This window comes from Brachyhypopomus gauderio, unplaced genomic scaffold, assembly GCF_052324685.1.
Source record: "Brachyhypopomus gauderio isolate BG-103 unplaced genomic scaffold, BGAUD_0.2 sc37, whole genome shotgun sequence".
In the NCBI taxonomy this organism is placed as follows: domain Eukaryota; kingdom Metazoa; phylum Chordata; class Actinopteri; order Gymnotiformes; family Hypopomidae; genus Brachyhypopomus; species Brachyhypopomus gauderio.
In genome coordinates this window covers 329,892-354,231 of record NW_027506867.1, presented here as the reverse complement: position 1 = coordinate 354,231, position 24,340 = coordinate 329,892, and the positions used below count along the sequence as shown (strand labels likewise).

At 41.5% G+C, this 24,340-nt stretch overlaps 2 protein-coding genes and 1 long non-coding RNA gene across 4 annotated transcripts; all 3 read left to right on the top strand.

Moving 5' to 3' along the window:
- Positions 1-4,691: 4,691 nt before the first annotated feature.
- LOC143485534 (uncharacterized) lies at positions 4,692-12,262 on the top strand. Its single transcript, XM_076984988.1, has 10 exons — positions 4,692-4,746; positions 8,737-8,798; positions 8,981-9,048; positions 9,297-9,386; positions 9,499-9,597; positions 9,689-9,736; positions 9,823-9,903; positions 10,002-10,429; positions 10,560-11,373; positions 11,823-12,262. The coding sequence occupies exons 4-8, from the start codon at positions 9,342-9,344 to the stop codon at positions 10,170-10,172; spliced, it is 444 nt and encodes a 147-aa protein (XP_076841103.1). The 5' UTR covers positions 4,692-4,746; positions 8,737-8,798; positions 8,981-9,048; positions 9,297-9,341; the 3' UTR covers positions 10,173-10,429; positions 10,560-11,373; positions 11,823-12,262.
- A 3,935-nt stretch (positions 12,263-16,197) lies between these two features.
- On the top strand, positions 16,198-19,032 carry LOC143485743 (ubiquitin carboxyl-terminal hydrolase 37-like). Its single transcript, XM_076985273.1, has 8 exons — positions 16,198-16,629; positions 16,811-16,977; positions 17,096-17,148; positions 17,239-17,278; positions 17,468-17,632; positions 17,874-18,005; positions 18,127-18,253; positions 19,027-19,032. Exons 1-8 carry the CDS (start codon positions 16,603-16,605, stop codon positions 19,030-19,032), a joined length of 717 nt encoding a protein of 238 aa, XP_076841388.1. The 5' UTR covers positions 16,198-16,602.
- A 33-nt stretch (positions 19,033-19,065) lies between these two features.
- LOC143485635 (uncharacterized) lies at positions 19,066-21,702 on the top strand. 2 transcript variants are annotated; one of them, XR_013122961.1, is made up of 5 exons: positions 19,066-19,211; positions 19,315-19,780; positions 19,860-19,998; positions 20,091-20,194; positions 20,910-21,702. It is a non-coding gene; the product is annotated as an uncharacterized LOC143485635 (long non-coding RNA). The 2 variants fall into 2 exon arrangements; XR_013122960.1 differs by having other exon boundaries at positions 19,067-19,211; positions 19,315-19,783.
- The last annotated feature ends 2,638 nt before the right edge of the window (positions 21,703-24,340 follow it).

Below are 24,340 nucleotides of genomic sequence, written 5' to 3'. Positions count from 1 at the left end.
CTTTCACAGTTTTCTGTATACCAGTCAACAGTGTATGTGACAATTACCACTGTTGACTGTTGAAGCATCCCCCAGGTTCATCAGCCATACAGGAAAGCATACAAGAAAGAGGTTGTTAATGAGTTCTGTGTTCAAGTTTGACCTGTTGGTCATTTGTTCAGCCTACCCTTGTTTATAGTTTGCATGAAAGGGATTTGGCCTGTTCAAACTATACATGTTGGCCCGTTGGCCATTTTGACCTGTTGGACGTTTGTCAGATGCACTATGTTGCCAAAAGTATGTGCATACCTCTTCTAATGAACTGATCTGGCCAGGCATGGTCATTGTATGGGAGGGAAATCTTAATTCTACATCATGCAATGGCATAGGGAATTGTGTATAGATGGCCCTGGGTTTGAAAGGCCCTGGCGTTAAACTAGGGCAAATGAGAATGGTGTTCATGTATTCACATGCTTTTGGCCATGTAACTGTAATAGTACAGGGATTAGAAAAAAACAAATATCTATGCTTTGACATTCATGCTGTGCTTTCAGTTGGAATGTTGTGGGCTGCAGAAGACTGTGGTCGGGTGGAGGCAGTTGTTGGACCATATAAACTGTTTGATTCGTCTTTCCGTACACTGCATGGGACCGAGTGGCTGGCTGATGATGTAAGAGACCAAATCACTGTCAAAATGTATTACAAGAGGAAGTATAACAATCTTTAATGGTTGTTTATTTTACAATGCAGGTTATTGATGCGTACTTGCACACACTCATTGAAAAACAGCAGGTAAGTGGCAATTATATTTATGTAGCTGTGTTAGGTATTTCTTGCAACATAATTAAAATTTCAGTTGTTCTTAACAGAAAGCTGTTCACCAGCTCTGTGCCGTTATTGCAACATCGTTGTTTTCTGGACAATTCCAGAGACTCAGAAAGGTACTTTCATCACATTTACAGTCTAGCAGTAATGATTATCAGTAACAATAATGACAACTTTGTATTCAACACATTCTTTAGATGACGTTTCCACTGGAGCAAATCTGGATGTGCCCTGTAAACACTGGGGCTCACTGGGTTTTAGTGGTTTGTTTACCTTTCCTTATTTTTCAGAGCAGGTTTGTTTACACTACAAGTCAAATGTTTGGTCACACCTACTTTGTTTATTTTTATTATTTTTGACATAAAAAAACTGGAAAGATGCTAAAGCAATGAACGAATGCTGTGCTCTATTTATGCTCTAATAAACAAATATTAGATTCTTTGAAGTAACTGTCCTGTTCATGAAGCAGCACCTATGATGCTTTAACATCAGTCCTGAACACATTCTCACATGCAGAGACCTTGTAGAGAACTAAAGTTCTGAAATAAAGGGTGCATTTAAAATCAAGTATGTTGAGAATTAATTAATATATACAACAACCTTCCCAAATTGTCTTATAAACAAATTAAGGCATAATCCTTTAGATTATAATGCCTTTTTTTGTGTTCAAACATTTGACTGGTAGTGTACATCAGTCATTATTTGCATGAATCGTACAGAGATATTCTAATTGTGCTATGATGCAGCAGAGTGTTATAATATGACGAGAGAATAACATGAATGAACTAATTTCTTTTAGATTGTCAACATGTCTGACAAGGTCCTTGTGTTGATCGATCCCCTGGCAAATGAAAGTGCACTCGAGCGCAAGCTGCTACGTAACTGGCGGTAATAACATTTTAACATTGCTATTTTACAGTGCTAATTTTGGAGCTTTTTTTTTAAAAGAACTGGTGTGATGTTAAACTGTGTTCTTCTATCATTTTTTAAAAACAATAATTAGGAACTTCTTAAGGATGACAGGCCATGGAGACCAGGAGCCTAAATGGACAGTACAAACAATACTGCACAACAAGCAGCAGGATTCCAGCAGTTGTGGGATTTTAGTGTTGAGGGTAAACCTTTTGAAAATAATGTGATGGGCATTTATAAGTAACTGATATTACTCTTACCATGTAAAATGCCACTTTGCAGTTTGCAGAAGATTATCTCCAGAGGAGAAACATCAGCGCTGTCCAGACATCCCCACAAGATGTTACCAAGGCACGACTTGAAGTAGCCTGTGCACTGCTGCAGTGTAAAGTTCAGTGGTATCAAACACTGCATGAAAGCAGTGCCATAAAGTTTTCTTTAGTCAAAACCCATATAAATCCATATTCCATCATCTGACTCAAAGGTAACGAAACTATCAATCTGTGTCCTGTACCATAAAGCTACTGCAGAGACTCTTTACTACATGATTATTTCTAGAGAATGAGTGCTACAGTTTAAAACCATACTAAAATCATTGTTTCTAGGGAATGCAGATGATTACTGTGTGGTGTGCTCCTTGCTGGAATCTGATGCAGACAAGAGCATGATTGAAATGGTAATGTATAACATAAGCATACTTTGTATTATTAGACAACTGGAGTAGTATTAGTACTAATATGTACCTAATGGCTTTTTTTGGGGGGTAGGTGTAGTGTGATTTCTGCAGTAGGTGGGCACATGTTGAATGTGCCGAATACAACAAAGACACTAGTCTTACATATGTGTGCAAAAAATGTTACTGTTGTAAAAAGTTAGTGTTGTGCTTGGTTTATATACAAGTTCTAATAAAGAAGTTCTAATAAACTGCATATCCATGTTTCCCTTGTCCATACAGTGCACACAGAGTTAGTAGCGATGTAAAAAAAAAAAAAAAAAAAAAGATGGGTGTGACGCTGGGCGCAGGGAGACGGACGAGGCACGAGTCCAATAGTCTTCCACAAATGTTATTTTATTTAATACAAAAATAGTCCAGACAGCGCACGTATAGCTTACACACATGAACGTATAAGACTGACATAAATGACTAACAAAGACGAGCACGGGACACTGCGCGAACGCACATTAAATAGACAAACCACATAAGCGCCGAGTGTTCACGAGATGAGCCACAGGTGAGACTGATGAACACACTCAGACACAACCACACCGACGGAGATCCTGTCTACGACTAGACGTAGACAACATAAACACACGGCTGAAAGCTGAAACACATGTACTGAAACACATGTACATAAACACATGTACTGAAAGCATGATTTGATAAGGAAAGCATTATTTGATGTATGATATCAGCCTATCGAGATATGCTCACCATGTAAAATATTAATAAGGAAGCTATAATAGATTTTAATCCACGCTTCCCTTGTCCATACTGTCAGGGTTGGACCCAGGACCGTTCCTCCAGTCGCCACAAGGAGGAGCCCGCGAGCTAGACCTGGGGGCAATCAGGCACATAGGCTGCAGGTGTTTGCAGCCTACTTAAGGCGAGCAACTTCAGCAGTCCTTTGCTGAAGTTGTTGTATTCACGCTCGCAGCCTAATTAACCTAATTAGTCCCTAAATGCACATGTAATGTAATGAAAACCAAAGGAATGATTGTTGAATGTTGGTTCAGGCCTAAAGAGCTTGTTCTTATCAAATTTAGATAACACTACACTAATCAATATTTTTTTTCCTTAGGTGACAATTCCACATCCTGTCAGTTGAGATCCAATAATTCAGAGACAGTTGACAAAATGTATTTCCCAACCTGGGAATAAGGGTAGTGCGCTGTCCACACCAATCTGTGGTGGGGAGTTTGACATCTTCAATGGGACTGTGTGTCTACTGGAGAAGAAAAAGACCAGGAGCAAGAAACGGCAGTTCTTTACCCAGATTTTCCGAGGCAGTTCGCTTAAAGCCTGGAAGAGAGAACGGACCAAGATGTTTGCATCTGGTGATGGTCCTGATGGAGGTTCTGTGGGTGCTGTTAAGAAGCAGAATGAGGAGGAAAGACAGGTTGCTGCTGAGCCCACAACAATCACTCTCAGTCCACTTTCAGTTACAAGCTGCACGTCAACATCCGTTACATGTGATGTGGTATCGGACGAGTCCACCACTGCATTTGAGCCTGAAAGGCAGGATCAGCTGTTTGTACGTGTCTTTCTCCTTTGAGGGTCATGATATCAGCTACCCAGCCAAACCTTTCCTGCTGGAAAAAAATACAGGGGCCTTTTGGACAGGAACCCTAGAAAACGTTAACCGGGTGAGTGACAAGATGCTGCATATTAATAACAACCCAGATCATCAATGACCTCAAGAACAGGGTAGATAATTAATTTACATTTGTTTTATAGTATGGTTCATTTATTTAGTATGTCAGGGTTAGTTTTTTATTTAGTAAAAAATAAATGAAATAAAAACAATACCACAACTTAGTCAAGGGATCCATTTGAGAGACCAAACTTCCCAATCAGTGTGGCCAAGGGACTCTGTAAACATTGTTCTGTAGGAGTGAATAGAGCTGGAAAAATTGCTTTATGTCTCATTATCCCATGAGCAACGCACACATGAATCATCTTAACTTTTATTTATATGATGCTTGCTTGTTCTAGGTATTTCCAGGTCTTAAAGGGAACGCCGGCTGATAACATATGTAAGCCTTAATATTGTGTAATTACTCTAAATTATTAAGACACGTTGTAAAAATTCACAAAAAGTAGCAGATTTATTAGATTTTCTGTAAAATCCCGCTGCACGTAGGTCGCCATTTTTATAACTGCTGACGGGCGCAGCAGGTAGTGACGTCAAATGGTTGCAGTGACTGGCCGTCGCGCTTGAGCACAGCTAGCTAGACCTGGCTACTGTTCAGCCTTTTCAGCTTGAGCCAGAACGCAACATTTCTGACATCAGCGGCTACAACACCCACCAAGTGAGTGACAGAGAGAATCCAGCGCATGTTTATGTTCACGTTTCTTCGTGCGGTTCTCGCTCCACATTCTGGGGCTTTTGGACTTTCTGTGTGGGAAAACTGTGGGCACTGCATTGTGTTTTAGTCTATGTTTAAAACCAACAGCACCCGTCAACTCTCACCAGTCGGGCTCTACTGAATGACTCTACTGAGAGAGCAGAGCCGCGGGTCTTTTGGTAGCTGTGTTCGTCCACACGCTGCTTCCCAAATTTTTCTCCTCTTTTTATCTTTGGGAAAACTGTGAAGACTAATATCAGTCTTCCCACTGCCTTTCGACTGGAAATAACATCCAACGGCAACACAGTGTGGCATGGTTTTTTTTAAGGTAGTTCAGCTAACTAACATTAACTCTAGTGATGTCGGTCGCGAACGATCCGGCTCTAAGAGCCGGCGCTTTGAAGTGAACGATTGGAACCGGCTCCACAATGGGAGCCGTTTTAGGATCCTATTTGGGAGCCGCTTTTTCCTTCAGTATTGCGCTTGTGCTCTGCAAGTGCCACAGTTTTTTTCCAACATCGTTTTTATTTGTCCTCCGGTGCCTCGCTGTCTCTCCCTCTCCTTGCACGTATTGCTCTGCTTCTGCCAGTGGTAGAGAGCGGAGAGTTTATTTCCTCAGTCGGTGCTTAAGCTAAGTTGATACCAGCGCGAGGGTCCGTGCGCCCTGCGTGAGGACCCCCGTGCGAAGTGAGGTCGTGCACCTCTTCAGCGCAATGAACAAAGTTATGTATGCCGGGTTCATACACCTTTACAAGGTGGAATTCAAGCACTTGTACGTCACTTTTCAATATTGAAAAAGGCCATTTTCAATATTTCCCAGCACCTTAAACTTAAATATTTATACATATACTCAAAATTATTCGAAATAATTTGCTTGTTTATCACATCGATTCAATCAGACAGCTATTTGTTGTGAAACAAAATACAGTTACATTTTCAAGTACTTTAGCACTTTTCAAACCTGGAACACAATGCAACATTAATTTTTGTCAGGTAAATGTTCCTTCCCCTGTTTTTAAAGGGTGTTTCTTTATACTACCACATATCGTTTCGGACAACACTGCAAAGAATGTCTCCACGGCCCGCATGTCAAGCGTGTGCTCCACACATCTGACCAATCACACGCAGCTTTCAGTTAAAAATGTGGTGGTAAAACACTGGAAAAAAGTTAGCTCCACTTTTTTTGTGGAAACGGCAGGCAATTGGCCAAGCTGTATTGCGTTCTATTTTGGTGCTATTTTGTGATAATTTAATAATTGGTTATAATAAAAGTTTTATTTATAAAGCATTGTTATGCAGCATTTTTACTCATCACAAGTGCTTAACAATGTCAATAATGAAACAATGTTATAAAATTAGGTTTAAGCTATTAATTAATAATGTAAAAAATATATATGGGGAGCCGTTTGGGAGCCGACAAGAGCCGCATCTCAAAATAGAGCCGAAAATCCCATCACTAATTAACTCCTTCCAACCGCAGTCAAGTTTAGCGTGCTGCAACCATTTGACGTCATCTACACAGCAGGCATTGCGCGTCAGAAAACATGGCTGCGCCCATATGTCAAATATTTCGAATAAAAGTGTTGATTTGTAAATAAATTTGCTGCTTTTGTGATTTTTTTTTACATGTAATTAATCTAAATTATTAAGACATCATATTAAGGCTTACAAGTGTTACCAGCCGGGGTTCCCTTTAACATTCTTTAATGCCCGTGTACTGCTGCAAAGTTTAGAATATACACTTATACCTCTTGAACTCTTAGGAGTTTAGTCTGTACACGCTTCAACCTCACACTGAACACCGTTAATTAACTAAATGTCAGTAGTTATGCTATAGCTATGATGATCCTGTGGAGGACCCATGCCACTGTGGAGATCTCGTCCCAACTCCTTTGATCTAATCATAGTACAGATCCTCGCCCATGCCCATCTCTTGCATTCCCTCAAACACCTATTAGTCAGCAGTTGGCAAATATAGAGTGATACATTTTTAAAGACTTTGGTAAGCTTAGGTAATTAAAGCAGTTTTTAATAAATGATAATAAGGAAAGAAGGTAATGTTAATGTCTACCTTCTCCACCTGCAGTCCTGCGTTCCTTGTGCACAGCAAACAAACTGTACTGGCTCTGCTTGCTTCAGGGATGCTGTGTGGGAAGCGGCCGCATGCACCATTCTGGCCACTAGTGAGCTTCATCCCCTGAATACTGTTGGTCTCCATGGATACTCCTCTCATTCACCTGTGTTCCAACAGCCTCATCACCACACTATACAACACTTCCAGTGTCTCCCAGTACATGTGAAGTACTGCCATCACTTCCTGGTCTGCATATCAAGTCTATGTTACATTATGAAAACATTTTGTCTGACATGACATAAAAACGGAATAATATGACATTTATCAAAATGTATGATTATGTTCATTATGTTGTAGTCTCTACATGCAGACCACCTTATTATTTTGGAGACATACACCATCAGAATGGCACTTCCAGATGTGTGTACACCTGTGTGGAGAATTCCTTCATGGTGTGACGCATGTACAGAGGTGGCAGGAGGCAGAGGCTGCAAACTGAAAGCTTCATTATCCATGGTAAAAAGAAACACCAAGACTCAGGCCAAACGGCAGTAATAATGTAGATAGCAGCACTTTCATGAAAAGGAACATTTCAGACCTTAGTATTGCAAAAAGTATTTGTATTCACAATTATTGTATTAATGTTGAGGACATCTGATTAATATGAAAATATTGATTTCTTCAGAAATGCATTTTATGATCATATTCAGAGAGCTGCCACTGTGTACGAAATGGGGTTGAAGAAAAACATTGCCCAGATCTTGAAAAAATGACCAATAATTATAAAGAGCTAATGCTTGAGATGAGAAAATATGATTTTGTGATTGATAAAAATATCCTTAATGCTGTGATGTACACAGAGAAATGATACATTTAAGCAAAAAAATTGAAAATGTCAAAGTCCAATTTGAATCATTATAGTGGACCCATGTGGGTTGGAGTCCTGCCAAGCACTGAACGATTCGGTGAACGAATCTTTTGAACGAATATTTTTAGTGAACTGATTCTAATGATTCAGTTCATCTAAAAGAACTGCTGTGCCCATCACTAACAAATAATGTTACTCACGATCAATGGACACACAATTAATTAGAAAAACAGCCACATCGTGCCGCTGCCTCTACGTACTCCATATGTGCGAGCTATAAACTGGTGCATTACGGTTGCCACCTAACGGCAGAAATAAGAACTGCAGGCAATACGCTAATCTTCAAATAAAACGAACTTTAAGACTGACAAGTAAATAACATTCGTTTGTAGACAATTATCCGTCCAATGAGTAGAGATGTCACGTTTTGTGGTTAACTCTGACAAGCATACATTACTGCTAATTTAATTCATGTGGCAGAATATTTATTTGACAGCAGTTAAATAAAACGACAAGGTATTATGTGTCATTTAGTCCAATACTCCGCAAAAGGTAATTATTTTGCTAGCGTTTGCTTTCCCCCTTTTACGTTGCTAAGTGTTTCTGCATATCGGAGTCATGGAGAAAAACATGTTTTGATATGAAGGTAAATCGCCAAGGTGAAACTCCAAACAAAATATCTAAAATCCCTCAGTCGTTTACCGACCCCCAAAGAGACAAGACACTTTTGCATTTGCTGTGGAAAAAAATCAACAAATATCTCCAAATATCTACAAATTAATATCTTCAAACAATTAATATCTCAATTTAATATCTTCAACGTATTAATATATTGAATTAATATATGTACCGAATTAATATCTCGAATTAACATATTCAACGAGTTAATATCTCGAATTAATTTGTTTAACCTGTTTAAAATGTTGTTTTCCCTGCCTTTCACTGGGCTGCGACCAGTGCTCCTTTGTGCCACTGGAGTTTCGGCCGTTGTTTGGTCTTTTCTCGTTTACAGGCGGCGGGTCCGAGATCAACAGAGGGAAGTCGAAGCTGCAGCTCATACCGACACCTGCGACGGTAAATTAGGGAGCTAGCGACGAACACACCCTTATATTCGCAAGCTAGTTTGCTACATTAAACTAGCTACTTATCACTATGTTACTTAGCCTAACTAAATTGGCTACCCTTTAACGGCAAATTTAAACTAGGTTGCATCAAAGTTTTTAATATTTCAGTGTTTTTTTAAACATCTTCCTTAGGACATGATCGGGAGCCTTTTGCATTGGACGAAGGCATCTTTGAGACGCTCCATACCCCGATCCGAGAGGTAGTTGGCTATTATTGGTGAAATCTTTCTTAGCCAGCTTCATTCTGTTTAAATCAAATCAAATCAAATATATTTGTATAGCGCTTTTCACAACACGTTGTCACAACATGTACAGGATTTAGGGAAGTTTCTGTGCAGAACTGTAGCATGCATTGTTTATTTGCATGCTGGTCACAATAATTGTAAAATGCAGGTCTTGCACATACTTGTCTAGTCGCAAAGTAACACGTATTTGGTTTTCTCCATAGTTGAGGCTTATACAGACTCGCCAAGGATTGGACAGAGCACATAGGATGTTTGCCTTCACCTTCTCACGAATGGGTTCTTCAGCTACACAGGTTCCCTTAAGTTTTTAATGTGTATCACAGGCACAAAAATATTTTGTTACCTGAGGGTTTATAAGGGGTTTGTCCATTTCAGTGGTAAAGTTATTTTTCTGCTTGACTGCAGGTGGTGGAGGTGAAGCTCCAGCACAAGTCCATCTACAGTGGGCTGGAGAGTGAGCACTGGTGGGTGCTCAACAATGAATTCTACTGGATAGGTGCAGAGGTGAGTCATGGGAACAGGTTCACAATTTCAGTAAGAATGGACATGCTACTGTAAATGTCCCTTCAACCTAATCTTTTCCTTGTATTTGTAGCTTACCCTCCACCACTTTGCCAGCGCTAGTGCCGTGGCCTGCATCAAGGTAACAAAGAGTCTTCACTATAAGCATCTTTCACTAGCTTGTCCCATTCTGAATTACACTCATCAGCATGTCCTCTGTTAATTCAGCGGAGGGGATCCAGCATCACAGACGCCACCATCTACCTGCGCACCTGTTCAACAACAACGTCGGTGCAGAATATTTTTCTGGTTAGTGCTTCCTCCTTTCTGATTGCATTTAGAATTATTTGTGGTGAGGTTTTTAGAAAATGATATCTAAAGGCATTTTTATTTTGTGTGTTTTGTAGCAAACGGTGGTGTCCACTTGGTTTAAGGGTGTCTCCATTGGTTCGGATGACATTTTCAGGTCATCCGAATCTAGTCACACCCAGACCCTGGAGACACCGAACCCAGCTGTTTTTTCCAGCAGTCCATCCCCACCGAGAGCACCCCCTCAACGACCACCTCCAGGCTTTTAAATACCTACACATGAATTGAATTCTTATATAAATTCATAATTTCACTGTGTGGCATGCGTTTTATTTTTCTACGTAATTTAATATTTTTCCTTGCATGTGTGTTTTTCAGATGCTGAAGGTTTTCCCATAACCACATGAGGACTAGATGTTGGTCTTTTGGGACACAGAGGTAGAACATCACATGGACTGATCACCCACCTGGAGCGTTTTACATCTGCCCCTTCTCTTTCCCCCAACACTCTGTTTCATCTTTTGAGGTTTGTGTAACCCTAACTCATCTTCCAGATTTCTCATGAAAACATAAAGCTGTGTGTAGTCTTTATTCTGCTTTTCTGTCTCTTTCGTTCTGTCCATCATGTGGGTCTCCTGTGCTTCTTCCTGGATTAGAGACTACCGACAGCTGTGCAACCTGAATTTCACGCAGGCTCCCAGGACAAGAGGACTACTGCAGTTTGTGGACCAGGACAGAATAATAAGCCTTGACAAGATGTGCATCAGGATGATGAGAGACTTTGTGATCCACGCCAGAGAACAGAGACAAGACCAGAGGACTGAACGGCATCAAGAACCGATCGTCGGGATTATTAGAACAATCACCATCGTCAGTGTGCAAGGAACTGTGAGGAAAGCCCGAAAGAATCACCATTCGTGGACTATTCATCATCACCGTGGACAACCATCAGGATTACAGATTCGACCATTGTGGGATTTTTGGTTATCAACAGCAGATTATCAGTGCTCCTGTCATCCTCATCAGACCTCTACAACTAACTCAGAATGCTGCAGCACGACTGGTCTTCAATCTCCCTAAGTTCTCACATGTGACTCCTCTGCTACGCTCTCTTCACTGGCTTCCAGTAGTGGCATGCATCAGATATAAAACATTGATGCTTGCTTACAAAGCCAAAAATGGACTGGCCCCTCCCTACATGATGTCCATGGTCAAAAGCCAATCCGTACAGCGAACACTCAGAAACTCAAGCTTGCCTCGACTCGAAACTCCATGCTTAAAGTCTCATGGAAGACAAAGCTCCAAACTATTCTCCGTCCTGGCTCCAAGATGGTGGAACGATCTTCCATTAGCTGCTAGGACTGCAGAGTCTATTGCTATCTTCAAGCGTAGACTGAAGACCCACCTGTTTGTTGAGTTCTTACCAGAGCACTAACTCAGCTGATACCACTTGCCGTGGTTCTTTAAATGGTATGTCTGTCTGTGGTTATTTGTGCTTCTTGGCAAATGTCTAACTTGCAAAAACACTAGGTAATGACATTGACTCCTGTGGTTTAGTAGTAGTCTGACTCAATGGTATCTTGAATTCTGGCCTATTCGTACTATTTCCTAGGATGAATTCTGTGATTGAATGCAAAGCACTTTGTAAGTCGCTCTGGATAAGAGCGTCTGCTAAATGCCGTAAATGTAAATGATTTTGTAAATTGTTAGTGAAATATGTATTATTGTTTTATAAATATTTATCAGTAATGTGATTGTGTTTTAATTGCAAAGGAGTCATACTGTCTTGTATTTTACCTTTGGTGTTACTCATGTAATCATCAGTATGCTTAGTCTGATTGTGTGGTTTGTGTGTGACTTGTGTATTAGTCTGTATAATTTGATTTTGTGTTTTTTGTGTGATTTGTGTATTTAACCAGGCCACCCGAAGGGGACTGGTCCCTGCTGGATACACGCACCTATCCGGATACAAGCACCTGCCTGTGGATGTACTGATGCCAGGGTTGGACGTGCCATTGCCACAAGAGGTCGTGCGGATGCTAGTTCCTATCAGAGGCTCACCATCTACACTGAAGGGACTGTGACTACTTGGCCGGGGAACGAGAACTGTGACTACTACTGTAGAACTGTAGAACCACCCTGCGCACCACGGACTTGTGCTAACGGGCCGCCCAATGGAGGATGGGTTCCCTTTTGAGTCTTGGTCCTCCCGAGGTTTCTTCCTATTCCCCTCCATCATAGGGAGTTTTTCCTCGCCACTGTCGCCATTGGCTTGCTCATTAGGGATTTGGACCCATAAGATTGTTAATCTTGTAAAGATTGTGAAAAGCACTATACAAATAAACTTGACTTGACTTGATCATTAGTGAGTTATAGGCTAATTATGTTTTAGGTTGAATGTATCCAGTTATGATATTTGAGTGATTCACTATTTTCCCAGCTAGCAACACTAACCATGCGATACCTGAATTTAGTAAACTATAGTGAGAGAGGAATATTACACTGGAAACACACAGCCTAAATTATTACAAATAAATAAAATGTAGCTTCAAGAGAGGGGAAACAAAAGAAAGTAGAAATAGTTTCTTATAGACAGTTTGCATTGGTGCTTACTAAAATTTCCCTGGTGGAAATTTTAAAATGTTTATTTTAAAAAATGAAATGACTAGCTTTTAAATAGTACAAGTGTGCTACAAATGCACAACATAAAATATAAGTACAAATGTAACGCAGGCACCTCCTCAGCTAGGAGGCAGACAAACGCTGAGGAGAGCGAGATTTATTAGAAGGAATTCCATAATCATAGTCGTAACAACAGGCAGGGGTCGTAACAGGTGAGCCATCCAGGTTTGACAAGTTGATCGGCATAATCAGACACACAAAGAGAACGAACAGGGCAATGGGGAGAACACTAAAAGGAATGAACAATGGAACAGGAACAATACTCACGAAATCAAATAACAAGGATCGCGGAGCACATTGGCAAATACCGACGGAGCAAATGAACAGAACAACCGAAAACGGGCTAGGGAGACACAGGGATATAAATACACAGAAATAGACTAGACACAGGTGAAGACAATGACAACATGGGCATGGCAGACAGAGGGAAACTATGGTAACAGACAAGCAAGGCGGGATTAACAAGCAAGGAACAACAAAGACACGAAGAGCAGGACACCGGAGTGACAGCTAGGAGAGGGGGGAGTAGCCCTACGTGACAATAAAATGTAGCTGGGAAAATTATATTACTATATTACAAGTGTGCTGTAAATGCACATCAATGCATAATACATAAACTGTAGCTGGGTAAATTATAGTAGTGTGTCGTTAACAGTGGTGAACGGGATTCTTCAAGCCACCAGATTTAATCCGTCACCATATCCAGTCACGAAAATCCATGAGAAATTTGGTGGAGACACTACACATTACTGAATTGTTTACTAAAACTATTAAGGGAAGGAGAATTGCAGGTGTTCATACACATGTTGACTCGCTAGCCAGCAGAGGTGTCAATTCCAGGTTCCGAAAGTAAAAGTCCTCACCAGGATTTTGCTCAAGCTTGCTAGATTTTCTAATTAGTGCAATCCAGGTAAAATTAGTGGAATCAACACAATCCAGGAAGCCTGAGCAAAATCCTGGTGAGGACTTTTACTTTCTGAACCTGGAATTGACTCCTCTGCTAGCCAGGTAAAATGAAATGAAATGTGTGCTCATTTCACATTGCACATTTCATTTCATTTTAAAATACCTGGCTAGCTAGTCAAGGTGTGTATTGAGAACACCTGCAGTTTCCCTTCCCGCCTCCAGAACGCCACTCTGCAGTGTCTACTGAGTCTCTCCTGCTTCTGGAGCCCCATCAGAGCTCAGTGCTCCAGCTGGACGGATCCATCCAGCTGCCAGATGCTCAGGTAGCCAATCAGGAACAGTGGATTCACTTGTCTAAATGAACTGTTCAAATATGATGGCTTAGGGAGGTGTTGTGATGCTGAGAGAAATAAACCACTTTGGTCTCCCTGTTACCTTGCGTAGATGTTTTGCAGATTTGCAGCAAGGCAGGCTCACTAGTCGTAGCTCTTCACAGAAGAAGAAGCTCCTGAGAGCCCTGAATGCCTGTATTTCAGTCAGATGCCCAGCGTTTGGAGAGGACTACGGACAGGTTCAGCTAAACAACCCTCTGAGCCATTCAGAACACATCAGAACCACATGCAGTAGCCTGCAGGAACTGCACACAACCTTCTTTGTTTTCTCACTCTGTTGCTGCTGAAGTCCAGGAGCATTGCCCTTCTGATGTACTGTCTTCCACAGGATGCTCATGAGTTCCTGATGATGTGTTTGCTTCAGCTGAAGGAGGAGGGAGAGACACTCAGGGTTTCCTCCTTCTCTTACATCTGCCCTGTGGCAAATTTTGAGTTTCACCTCAAATCTGTGCGCACCTGCAGCAGATAATTCTGTGCTATATCACCACATCTCCTTCTTGTAAATCAACTGTTCTTAACATGTGTTTCTTCAGAGTGTGCATTGTCACAAAGTATGCACACACTTGGTATGGGATAATGTGGGTTATTTCTGTGTGAATGTTGTAACCTCTCTGTTGATTTCTGTTGTTTGAAAGCTGTGGACTGCAGAGCTCCAGAGTGGAGGACTTCAACCACCTCTCTGTTAACCTGAGCTCTACCTTGACTGACAGCCTACACAATTACTTCAAGGTCTGTCACCTCACACACCCCTACTGGACAACACTTTTTTGCCAGTTTGTTAAGTTAGGGAGCCATCCTAACCATTGTCACTCTCAATGAAAACTTTTTTTCAGTCAACGGTTTTGGAGTTCAAATGTGAATGTCAAGGTCAAGGTACCAAGGCATGTGAAGTGGTGGAGTTCTTCACACTCCCACGGTGAGTCTAGCATTATGTGAATTACCACAAACAATGAGTTTTAAAGCAGTCATCTCACACTCTTCCAGTTCTTACATAATTTTTCCTTTTGGAACAGAGTTCTGATCCACTCCCATCAGACCCTCCCATCAGACACTTCCATCAGACACTTCCTTACGTAACAGAAGTGGCTTTATCCAAGTTAGATGTCGTGCTGTTGACACCTGATTAAAAAATCTTCATCGTATAGAAATCTGGCAAATCTGTTTTGTGTGTGTGTGTGTGTGTGTGTGTGTGTGTGTGTGTGTGTGTGTGTGTGTGTGTGTTTTGTTTTTGCTTGTTTTTTGTTAATGACAATTGGATGGATTTTATTCCTCTCTCTACAGCTACAATTTGAATCTGAATTTTGTATATTTATTTAATGAAAATGCAGTTTTACTTTTTCTGTCAAGTTGTAATTTGATCAAATTAAATTTGTACTCCATGACTTGAATTTCTATGCATGTTTTGGAAACATATATCCTTTATAATGTTGTCAAACTACATTCAGTGTAAATGCAGGAAAGGCAATCTATAGATTCAGTCAGGCAATCAGCTGTGAAGAAACAATTTATAAGCAATCAGGAAATATTTTAGGACAACCTGAAATATTGTTGGACAGTTATAAATTAGAGGGGACTTTAAAATGCAAAAAGAGTAGCTGATACTGTACATGTGAAGTATAATTGAACCGCACTTTTCATAAAAGCTCAAAGCCCTGCAAGGTGCCAAAGCTGTGTGTGTAATTGTGCAGATTTCTTTCACTAATCAGTATCTTACATTCTAGTATGTGGATTTTTCTAGTATAATAATGTATAAGATGAATCACTAAACCTTAGCACTAAAGGGTGAAGGGATTTCATGATCCATGAACCATGACCATGAACTTGGTCGTCCCCTGCGGAGTATATTGCAGAGTCACTGAAAGGTTGCAAAGGAAAGATTGGGCAAACAAAAACAAAAAAACACACAAAACCCTCACAACATCGGGCATCATCATGACAGTCAAGAGATGATTTAGCCCCAAAACCTCATCTAGATGGGATTCTTAACCCAACTGTGGGCCGCGAACGCCACCTTGAGGGCCTCAAAAGAACAACAGTTTTAAACTTTGGGCCGCAGAGGGCCGCCGGACCGCATTGATTTTGAATAAAATGCAGTACACTTTCTCACCACTAGTAGCGGTAGTGCGTCACTTAGATATTTAAACAACGTATTTAATATAAGTTAAACTTATATAGCGCCTTTCTAGTACCCAAGGACACTTTACAAAAATCCTATGGGGAAAAAAAACAAATAACAATTAAATAAATAAATATAATTAATTAAACCATACTATGACTATGTGGAAGGGAGAAAATACTGAGAGAAAAGGTGAGTTTTAAGCTGAGTTTTGAAGGAGGAAAAGGATGAACAGAGGCGGAGATGTTGCGGGAGGCCATTCCACAGTTTTGGGGCCATTACACAGAATGAGCGCCCACCAGCAGTAACAAGCTTGTATTTTGGAACCACCAGAAGACCTGTGTCTGAGGACCTAAGTGTTTGGTTTTGGATTTAGGGTATAGAAGTTGTGCTAAATAGTCTGGAGCTTACAGCTTCACACTTAACGATAACAGAACGCAGCACTATTACGTCATATAGCTACTGACGTTAACAACGAGGCCGTGACAGCGCTGCACAATAGAACCAGGTCAATATATCGCGAACATCACATTTAAAGTACCTGCAAACCCGACGCGACGACGTTTACATTAATTCTGTTAGGAAGGAGCGTATATCGGACAAATGGGTTGCATTTACTCGTGTATGAAGGTAGCTATCTAACGTTTTTATACGTTGTGGTCTAAAAAGGAGTAACCGGCATTTTTATACCGGTTATTCTCCGATTCTCCGATATTTTCTCCGATATTTTTTCGATTTAAGATGTGATGCTTTTTAGGGTGTACTGAGGTTTCCCATACCCATGATTTGACAAACCAATGCTTTCCTACAGAAAAAGAACAAAGAGGGTGTGAATAGTGAAGTTAAAAAGAAGAAAAAGCAAAGATGGTGGAGACATATAGAGTCATCCTCCCTGACACAAGTAACTGACACTCAGTCCTTGAATGTCAGCTCCTCCTCCATCTCTTGCTCCTCTTCCTCTGAGGGACACTTAGCCAGGTATGAAAACCGTCCCAGCCTTATGAATTGTGTAGTCACATGCACATGTGTAGTCACATGCACATTTGGTTATTATTTATTCTGTCTATGATTTTTCCCTGGAATTATTTGCCCCCAGGTCCAACAACAAACTCCCTACTGAACCCAAGAACACGGAAGGGATTGTTCCTGGTCAGAGCTCAGAATCTTTTATGATTTTGTCCCTTTGCATAGTATGTTTTAGTCAAAGACACTTACTCCAAGGCTTTGTTCTCTCCATAGGGGCTGCTGATAAAAATGTGTGCTCCGTGCCCATGGATAGGTGGGTACATTATTAAAGTCATCTTCATGGCACAGTAAAGTATGGACAATCTATAATGGTTATATATTGACATTGTGGCATAAATCAAGAGAAACTGAAAAATATTAAAAACAACATTTGTATGTATGTGAACATTTTGTGCACTACACAAACTCCATATTCATCTGTCACTTCTACTCTCTCTTTCAGATTTCCGGCTGTTGTGGTAGAGGGAGACTTTCGTGTGCAGAATTTGCAGCACCTGTTACCGCACATCGTCAGTAGTGAAAGGGTGACTGAGAGTGGCCAGGGTGAGGGCCAAGGACACGCCCCCACTGTTTCTGCTGGCAGAGACACAGAGATCCGACAGCTCGGGTAAAGACAGAACACGTTGTGTTTTAGCACACAACCATTACGTGATTTTGCAGTGTACACAGATGTAATGTACACAGTCTTTATCTCTGAACCAAAATAAAGGCACGTAGCAATTAAAGGAGCAATAAGTATTTTTGCAGTTCTTCTTCAAATTCTGAAATTATGTGACATTGACACCTAGTGGCCTGGAAGTTTTACTGATTATGTATTAAATCTATTCTAAACATTAATGTCCTGTTAGGTTTCCCAACATTGGGAATACATGTTATATGAACGCCACTCTGCAGTGTCTTCTGAGTCTCTCCTGCTTCTGGAGCCCCATCAGAGCTCAGTGCTCCAGCTGGACGGATCCATCCAGCTGCCAGATGCTCAGGTAGCCAATCAGGAACAGAGGATTCACATGTCTAAATGAACTGTTCAATTATGAGTGCTTAGAGAGGTGTTGTGATGCTGAGAGTTATAAACCACATTGGTCTCCCTGTTACTGTGCGTAGATGTTTTGCAGATCTACAGCAAGGCAGGCTCACTAGTCGTAGCTCTTCAAAGAAGAAGAAGCTCCTGAGAGCCCTGAATGCCTGTATTTCAGTCAGATGCCCTGCGTTTGGAGAGGACTACGAACAGGTTCGGCTAAACAACCCTCTGAGCCATTCAGAACACATCAGAACCACATGCAGTAGTCTGCAGGAACTGCACACAACCTTCTTTGTTTTCTCAACTCTGTTGCTGCTGAAGTCCAGGAGTAATGCCCTTCTGATGTACTGTCTTCCACAGGATGCTCATGAGTTCCTGATGATGTGTTTGCTTCAGCTGAAGGAGGAGGGAGAGACACTCAGGGTTTCCTCCTTCTCTTACATCTGCCCTGTGGCAAATTTTGAGTTTCACCTCAAATCTGTGCGCACCTGCAGCAGGTAATTCTGTGCTATATCACCACATCTCCTTCTTGTAAATCAACTGTTCTTAACATGTGTTTCTTCAGAGTGTGCATTGTCACAAAGTATGCACACACTTGGTATGGGATAATGTGGGTTATTTCTGTGTGAATGTTGTAACCTCTCTGTTGATTTCTGTTGTTTGAAAGCTGTGGACTGCAGAGCTCCAGAGTGGAGGACTTCAACCACCTCTCTGTTAACCTGAGCTCTACCTTGACTGACAGCCTACACAATTACTTCAAGGTCTGTCACCTCACACACCCCTACTGGACAACACTTTTTTGCCAGTTTGTTAAGTTAGGGAGCCATCCTAACCATTGTCACTCTCAATGAAAACTTTTTTTCAGTCAACGGTTTTGGAGTTCAAATGTGAATGTGGTCAAGGCACCGAGGCATGTGAAGTGGTGGAGTTCTTCACACTCCCACGGTGAGTCTCGCATTATGTGAATTACCACAAACAATGAGTTTTAAAGCAGTCATCTCACACTCTTCCAATTCTTACATCATTTTTCCTTTTGGAACAGAGTTCTGATCCTCCACATTAAGAGGTTTGACATGCTGGGCAAGAAACTAACAAACCTAATGGACATCCCCTCAGAGCTGGACCTCTCTGTCCTCCCTGGAGTGGCTTCACTCGGGCAACCGTTAAGGTCAGCTTGTACAACGGCCTGAGCATACGCTCTCTCACCTCTGTCCACCCTTTCACAATTAGCAATGAGACGCTAACTGAATGGCTTTGTGATGTGTCCACAGTGGACCAGCATACACCCAGGACAAAGGACATGAGGAGGATAATCTGGAGAAAAGCTCTGTGCCAGAACAAGGTAAACATCAGCCATTTTCCTACAGTGATCAATTAAATTTTGGATTTACAACCTGTCTACGTTTATACGTACCTGCCATAATGATGTAGTTCTCTCAACCCATTAGTAGTAAATGAGAGCAGAGAAGGACAGGGAGAGAAAGTACAGCACGTCAGCCCACTGGTGAGGAAATAGAGAGAGAGATGAAAAAGAAGATTGAAAGATGCTGAGAGAGACTGAGAAAGACAGGCTGAGAGAGATAGATAGATATGAGAGAGACCCATATCAACGATCTAAGATGCATTCTTACTTAATCATATGAAAAAACAGATGTACTTGTTGTTTGCAGGAAACTGTTCACACAGACATCTACAGACTCCACGCTGTGGTGTCTCATTTGGGTGGCAGCATGGACAGTGGTGAGCAGTCTGATAATATCCACAAACATGCAGTAGAAACTATAAAGTGACTAATGACATCTTGCTTCCCTGACAGGGCACTACATCAGCGACGTAGCTGAGGAGAAAGGAGAGTGCTGGTTAAAATTCAACGATTCAAAGGTTTCAAAAAAGACAGAGCCAGCCGTCCTTAAGAGCAGGGCAAAAACAGCCTACCTGCTTTTCTACATGCAAAGGTAGTAGCTCACCTTCTAACTCAGGTACATCTGCTGAAACACATAGAGAACTGGCTGAATTCCAGCTGCTCCTGTTTTGCTGTTGTCTCCAGTGGGGCTGGAGAGAAGAACGTGGTCCCGTGGATGGTGGACCAGGGAGAAGCAGCAGTATCCCCCTAAACCCAACTCCATGCCATGACTAAGTCAGGATACACATGTAAGCACCTACATCCACACTTAACAAGACAGGCTACACATCTGCTCAGTTCAGTTCAGGTCTATTTCTGTCTGTTCCTGTCGTCCAATCGTAGGAGATAATTCATTAAGAACGGCTTCTGCCTTTCAGATTTGGGAACATAAATACCTCGGTCCATGGGGACAGATACAAATTCCATAAGATTTTACATGTTGGCAGAAACCTAACCTTTACCCTGCCCTTACAATCAAAATTATAAGGCTAGACACAATTAGAAACTTCCTTCCTAAATTACCGCTCACACTGGTATGTGTGGTATATTACATCTTTTTATATTACTGGTAAGTTTCAAGTGAGTTATTATTTGTTCAACATTAACACTCCTCCCCCCTTGTGTGATAAGGCTACAGACTACCATTTTAAAATGATTAATGCTTAGATGGTATTTTCATTACAATTAATTAGTTAAACATGATTCAGACCAGCAGACTACAGGCAACTGCTAAATAACAAGCTGTAAAGGTGATCATCACTTCAATGCTATATCCGTTATATCTGTTAATGGGTTGCGTTTCTATGGGAATTGTGTAAATAGCCCCTTGCTTTTCTTCCAAATCTTAGTAGATAAAAGGCTTTCTAATAAAAAATGACTATTCATGAATGACGTCACTTTAGACAGCATGTAGCCTAGATGACCTGTCAACGCTTGATTTTCTCCACCATTCATGTGTTAAAGGCCAGAAAAGGCGTGACACAGGCGGACACTGCTCCCGACTCTGGCAAGTACGCAACAAAGCGGAAAGACTTCCGTTGTTTGAAGGGTGAACCGAGTGAACCAAGCGGTGTCTGTTTTGTCCGACTGATCTGAGAAGTTGGGACGTGCCGGAGTAAATACAGCTGAGCTGCTGGTGAAAGCGAGAACGTGAGAGACTCTGCTGCTGGTGCTGTCTGTGCACAAGAAGCGCGCTGATTAAAAGCTAAGTGCAACCCCCTACCTTTTTAGAAGAATTTTAACCTTCTGCCATCCACCAGTCGTAGTTTTAGGGCAGTACATTTTAATTTTTCATTTTCGTTTTAGTTTGTTGGAGTCCGTTGCTATAAATAGCTAAGTTGCTTTCTATTAGGCTGGGTACTGCTATAGGTTTATTTCATTATTTGATTTTTGGTTGTGTGTAAGGGATTTGGATTTGTTTGGTTTGATTTATTTTGGGGTTTATAATTTGGAGGGTTTGCTGTGGTGTTAAGTAGTTTTTTTTTCCAGTGCTAGCCTATTAGGGAACATTTTGTTTGGCTAAAATATTCTATATCTTTGGGCTCCATTTTTGTGTTGCGTCTTTGTGGGTTTGTGTGTTTCTTTGTTACAATTTCAGTTATTTTGAGTGGTGACTGCGTTTTGTTTTTGTTCTGTCCTTTGTCTGCAGCATTGCTATCCAGAACACTAAGTGGACTGTTGCGTGTCCCTCCTTGAACTGGCTGCCGAGGTTCTGGACTGGGACTGGGTGCACTTGGAGTTGATGGATTTTTTTTTTTTTTTTATATATATAAAATTCTTTTGTTGAATAAATATATTGTGCAAATTCCCATCTTCTCTCTGCATTTGTCAACTTGCGACTCCCCAAGGTGTAGTGGTTGGGATTGGGCTAAGGGAAATATAAAATTTTGCCCTTTGTCGGGAAAGGCCGTGACATTAGTAGTAAATAGTTCTTAGTTCTTTTCTCTGGCTGTTTGCCTAATTTCGCTCCTCAGTCATTTTGGACTCCTCAGTTTTTACATTGTATTTGATAATTGCCAGTGTTTGCTTTGAAAGTGAGTGTGCTGGTTGTGTTCTCCAGAGATCTGCACAATGCATTTATCACACTGTTCACGCTGCTCACCATGACTCACTGGTGTGTCCTGCTGTCAGAAGTACAAAGGGTTCCAGAGCTGGACAGCATCACCTGCAGCATTTACATCGTTCTGTGGATTTGTATTCGCTCCTTCATATTCCTGAACATTGTAATTGGCATTTTTGGTAGGTTACACTACAAGTCATTAGTTGTGCTGAATGAAATATGCAGATGGTAAAGTAGTGCAAGGGCAGAAGAATTCATTGTCATTTAATGAACAATATTAATAAGCCAAATCCATGTTGCATACCCACACATGAAAATACATTCGGTTCTGTAAGGAGCGAACTCTCAAGTGCAACAACGAATTGAAATGCAGGTGAGTAGTTCTTTCATGCTGTAGTTTTTTTACTTAATTTGCTCAGACAATCTTTATGCATGCAAATAGACAAATTAATAGCCAAGTTTTGTTTGTTTTTTGTTCTGATTTTAGCAGATTAAGCCAGTCTCTAGTTAGTGGGTAAGTAATGGTCCCACGTAGATGGGAAGCAAAACCTGTAACATTTGTGACTGTAATATGTGCTGGAAAAACCACAAAAGGATCTAAATGCAGCGTAGTGCTTCTTTATCCTCCAGACACAATCTACTGTAGCTAGCAGCACAAGACACACACAAAACACACAGTACAAAAAGAAGTGAACACAGGGCAGCAGGGTCAGGGCAGCATGGTCCATACAGTCCAGAGTCCATTACAAATCCAGGGGTCGGGCTGAGAATGAGGTGTAAGGGAGAAGCAAAGGTCACAACAACGGTAGGCAAAAACAAGCAAGGAACGCTCACTATGCAACGTCAGAGGCAAAACTTCACAATGTAAAGTGGTGAGTGAGTAGTGTAAGAAAGGTGGAGGAGGGTGGGGACACACAGGGACAGGTGGAGGTCATTAGTATTCAGGAGATTGAACATGCATGTTTCGAGAAGTTGAGACCCTGGCGCTGTGACTTCAGAAGAGCGGGAGGCTTGTGTAGCTTCACTCCTTCCTTACAGTCACTTGTGTAGAATAAGTGAAGGGTGTGTGCAGATGTGTGTGGGCGTCTCCCTTGGGCTACAGGGCTGGCATACCATGACAAGCCCTAGTCCAAAATACAATGTACAACTTTTTGGTTACTATATAGGTATTTTTTGGTTACTGCATTTTGCTCTTTGTCCAGACTTCCTACTACACTTGAGGAGGATGAGGAGTCTATTTCCACCCAGGAGGCTCCACTGTATATGAAGAAGATATTTTAGACTGGGAGACGTATGTGGAGGAGAACATCAATCAATCAATCAAATTTTATTTATATAGCGCTTTTTACAACAGTTGTTGTCACAAAGCAGCTTTACAAGTGCCGAGTCCTAGCCCCCAGTGGCAAGGAAAGTCCTAGTGACAGTGGCAAGGAAAAACTCCCTAGTTTTTTGCATGAGGAAGAAACCTTGAGAGGATCCAAGACTCAGGGGGGGAACCCATCCTCCTCTGGCCGACACCGGTCACCATGACAACAACAACAACAATTTAGACAGAAAGAAGAGAAAGAAAAGGAAAAATATGTAATAATGTCCATCATGATGTATGCATCCGGTTAGGCAGGAGGTGGCTGGCCCAGGATGGATCGCTGGTCTCCTCATCTCATTATTCCTCAAGCAGGCGGGCAGCCATGTGGAGAAATGAAACAGGGAAAATTAGCTCTGTATGAGGACATATACAGGACAGGTGAAATTATAAACATTTCCGGAGTGTGGCAGCATCTCCGGCATTTAGTTAAATTATTACAGCCTAGCTAAAAGGCAGAACCAGAAGGTAACATAGGCTTGGGGGCATTCTGAGACAATGGCATCCGTCCACTGCACTGTCAACAAACTTGAGTGACCACGAGCAGTGACAGGACGACAGCACCAGCGCCCCAGTCTGTTACGGGATTTGTATTGGCTGTATACTTTTATTATGACACCGGAAGTCAGCACTGTACCGGCACTCGAGCAATACACACCTGACGATACACTATCTTTGTGTGTGCCTCTCTCCTTTAAACATTACTAGCACAGTAACATGGTGTCAGAAGTTCGTGAACTTGCGCTTTTGTTCGAGGCTGAATTGTAAAGCTACAGGATGTCACAAGAGGCAGGCGATAATGAGTCGGTAGCAGGTGCTCAGCAGCAGGTGGCGGGGCTAGCCTTAGCTGCTAACATTTCACCGCCATCACCAATGAGTTTCGCGGGTGACTGGTATGCGAACTGGGAAATATTCCGTGCAGAGTTTGAGGACTATTCTTTGGTCACGGGTCTTGCTGTCAAATCGAAGAAT